General features: G+C 67.2%; 1 protein-coding gene across 1 annotated transcript; it reads left to right on the top strand.

The window, feature by feature from the left end:
- Nucleotides 1-356: 356 nt before the first annotated feature.
- FNDC10 (fibronectin type III domain containing 10) lies at nucleotides 357-2,417 on the top strand. Its single transcript, XM_040645632.1, has one exon. It carries the CDS (start codon nucleotides 357-359, stop codon nucleotides 1,038-1,040), a length of 684 nt encoding a protein of 227 aa, XP_040501566.1. The 3' UTR covers nucleotides 1,041-2,417.
- Nucleotides 2,418-3,590: the final 1,173 nt, after the last annotated feature.

The following is a 3,590-nucleotide window of genomic DNA, read 5'->3' as shown; positions in this document are numbered from 1 at the left end:
CCGCCCACTCGGCGACAAAAGAAGGGACAGGCAGCGTGGACCGCGCGCGCGGGGCCTGCGGCACCCCCATCCCGCCCCGCCCGGCCCCACGCGCCGGCCTCCCCCTGCCCTTCGCGGTCCGCCCTCCCGGGGCCGCGGGCCGGCGAGGGTTAAGGGGGGGCGGGGCATGGGCGGCCCCGCCCCCGCCGCCACGCCGGGTCCGAGCGCGCACGGGGCGCGGGGGCGGGTCGGAGCGGGCGGCGAAGGAGGGCGCGGCGCGCGGGGGAGCGCGGGGAGCGGCGGCGGCTGCGGCGGCGCCGGCGCGTGACCCTCCGGCCGCCCGCGAGCCCGCGCCTGCCACGCCGCCCGCCCGCAGGATGCGCGCCCCGCCGCTGCTGCTGCTGCTGGCCGCCTGCGCGCCACCGCCCTGCGCCGCCGCCGCCCCGACGCCGCCGGGCTGGGACCCGGCGCCCGACGCGCCCTGGTGCCCCTACAAGGTGCTGCCTGAGGGCCCCGAGGCGGGCGGCGGGCGCCTGTGCTTCCGCAGCCCCGCGCGCGGCTTCCGCTGCCAGGCGCCCGGCTGCGCGGCGCACGCCTCGGCTAGCCGCTCGCTGCGCGCCAGCGTCCTGCGCAACCGCAGCGTGCTGCTGCAGTGGCGCCTGGCGCCGGCCGAGGCGCGCCGCGTGCGCGCCTTCGCGCTCAACTGCTCGTGGCGCGGCGCCTACACGCGCTTTCCGTGCGAGCGCGTGCTGCTCGGCGCCTCCTGCCGCGACTACCTGCTGCCCGACGTGCACGACGGCGTGCGCTACCGCCTGTGCCTGCAGCCGCTGCCGCTGCGCGCCGAGCCCGCCGCCGCCGCCGCCCCAGAGCCCGCCGGGCCCGCCGAGTGCGTGGAGTTCGCTGCCGAGCCCGCCGGCATGCGGGAGATCGTGGTGGCCATGACGGCGGTGGGCGGCTCTATCTGCGTCATGCTGGTGGTCATCTGCCTGCTCGTGGCCTACATCACCGAGAACCTCATGCACCCGGCTTTCGGGCGCCCCGGCCTGCGCAGGCAGCCCTGAAGCACCAGGCGGCCCACCGGGGCTCTGCCTGCCCGAGATTGGCGCCCGCTCCCCACTCCTCGCTCCTGCTCCCTCCTTAGGATCTCCACGCAGGGCCTGCTGGAGACCGGTAGGGCCCCGGCCCGCCAGGGCCTCGGAGTCATTGCACGACCTTCCTAGCCCGGCATCCGCCTCCCAGACTCCAACTCGGGACTGACCCTTGGGCCTGCGCGGGGGTGCCAGCCTCGTCCAGGGCTCTCCCTGCTTTCCAGAGGCCTTTATAGGGGCCGCCAGGACATACAGCCCCGTCTAGCAAGAGCCATTGGCATCCCCGGGTCATCACCCTGCGCCTCCAGCCTGTGCCGAGTTGGAAACAACAGGCTGTCGTCATTGCTTGGTCACTGTGTGCTTTGCCGACTTGGGGAGGCCCCTTGGAGCCTGTCCTCTCCCCACCTCACCCCAGTGGGCTTAGATTAGCGTCGTGCCTTAGTGTCTTGGGCCCACTGTGGGAGCCAACCACCCGTCCTGTGCTGTCCGAGGGGGTGTGTGGCCCTGGCACTGGCTGGCTTGTGTGTGCTTCCGGCCAGAGCCTCCTGGGAAACCCCCCCTTCAAGCTCTGCAGGAGCCTCAAGTGTGGGTAAGCAGCGTCCAGTGTTGTTTCCCTACCTGGCTGTCTGACAGGCTGGGAGCCATGATGTAGCACAGCAGGTGGACCCAGCCTCCGATCTTCGTGTCCAGGGCCAAGTGTCCTCTGACCTTGGGGGAAGCTGGCAGTTCTCCAGAGCTGCTTCTCATTTTCTTTTGTGGGTGCTGCTTCTGATGAGAGCTTTCCATGGTGAGTGGGGGCAAGTGGCTGGAAAGAGAGGGCTCGTCTCAAACGACAGTGCTGTATCCAGAGAGCAGAAGAATTGATGCCGGCCTCGCCCAGCACAACTGGCCACTGTGGTCTGGATCCACGCCTCAACCACAGCATGATGGACAGCACCGTCCCACCCCTTACTCGCACTGGCAGCCAAGAAAGAGCCTAGGATCTGGCTGGTGATGCTGCTACCCACTGGACTGAAGGCTGGCTTTGTCCCTTCCTGGGAAGACCCGAGCACCCTGGCCAAGGTTGCTTCCTGAGCCGGGCACCTGGCATCACCGGGAGGGGTAAGGTGTACTTGGCTCTCCTCGAGTCCCTGACTGTGACCTTCCTGGACCTGGCACTTCTGGAGTCACTGTGGCTAACCCCTTCCCACCCTCCCCCCGGTGACCACCAGCGACCCCAGGTCCTGGCTGGTGCCCCCACAGTGCCCGCTCCCTACCTCTCTGTCTTTGCTCGGCCTGCCCCTGGCATGGCGCTGGTCAGGCGTGAGCCTGGTGTCAATGTCTAAATGTCCATCATTTTAGACCAAAACCACTGGCTTGTGTGCTTACTGGGGAGAAGGGAGGGAAGAGTGCAGGGTGAGGGGGAAGAAGTGGGCCCCTTTTTCCCAGTTCCAAGGCACCCTGTTTCAGGCAGAGGGACAGGCAGTTCTGTCCGCCCTCAGACCTTGGGAAAGCATCTTTTCCTGGGCCTGCTGTTAGGTAGCATTTGCTGCAGTTAGAAATAGCCCAGTCTCATGGGTGACCCAGTTGGGCTGCGACATGTGGTAATTAGGCAGCTTCAGGAGGGTCCCCTCCCCAGCCTGGGCCTCCCCATGCAGGCTCGAGCTGGAGAGAAGGGGGACCTCGGGCCGCTGTGTGGGGCATGCACCAGACCACCACCCACCGTCCCAAAAGCCCTCCCCCTCCTTGGCTGCCCTTGAGATCCTGGAGCCGCTGTGACCCTGAGGATCAAAAACAGCTGGGGGCGGGCCGGGCTCTGAGGAGTGACTCATCCCTTTGGAGGGGGCGGGGTGCAGCAGTGTGTCTAGACAGCCAGGGCAGAAGTGGGAGGGGCTCTGCTTCTGGCAGCCTTCACTCTGGCTTCCTAGGGGCCCTTTGCCTGCTGCAACCCCTCTTGACCTGCCGTGCACTTGGGTGTCTCCACACGGTAGCAGTGGGAGCCCTTGGAAGCCCTGCTTTGAGGAACTGGGGCGTCCATGCTCAGCTCTGGGGTGCAGCTGGGTTGCAGGACTGGAGCCACTGTGAGGTTCTGTGAGGCCTGCTCTCATCTCTTTCTTCCCCTTCCCCGGCCCTCCACCTGGATGGGGGCCCCTCTGTGGGCTTGGGCTCATACAGCTGGAGCCACAAGCGTGTCCTGTCAGCGGCTCTGCAAGGCTGATCAGCACGGACATGTGGCCTTCTGTTCCACAGGGGTTCATTCCAGGGGCGTCTTGAAGGACTTGAGTCCAGCTTTGGGTTTGCAGAGGGGGAGCTAAGCAGCCCTGCCCCCACGTGGTCCAGTATGTGAGCCTGGGTTTGGGAGATGCCCTGGAGCTGGTGTCCAGGCCGAGCACTTCTGCTTCTGAGCTCACTGTCATCCTCAGAAGCTGCTGCTTTCCCCAGTGGCCCACCGTTGTCCCAGGGGTGCTGGGGACACCCAGGCTCCTAACCCACCCAGTCCACTTGAAAGACCATGTACCTGTCAGGGCACCTTCCCCATCCCTA

The sequence above is a fragment of the Ursus maritimus genome, unplaced genomic scaffold, assembly GCF_017311325.1.
Source record: "Ursus maritimus isolate PB19 unplaced genomic scaffold, ASM1731132v1 scaffold_32, whole genome shotgun sequence".
NCBI lineage: Eukaryota > Metazoa > Chordata > Mammalia > Carnivora > Ursidae > Ursus > Ursus maritimus.
Note: the sequence above shows the minus strand (reverse complement) of the source record. Positions and strands in the feature narration are given on the sequence as shown.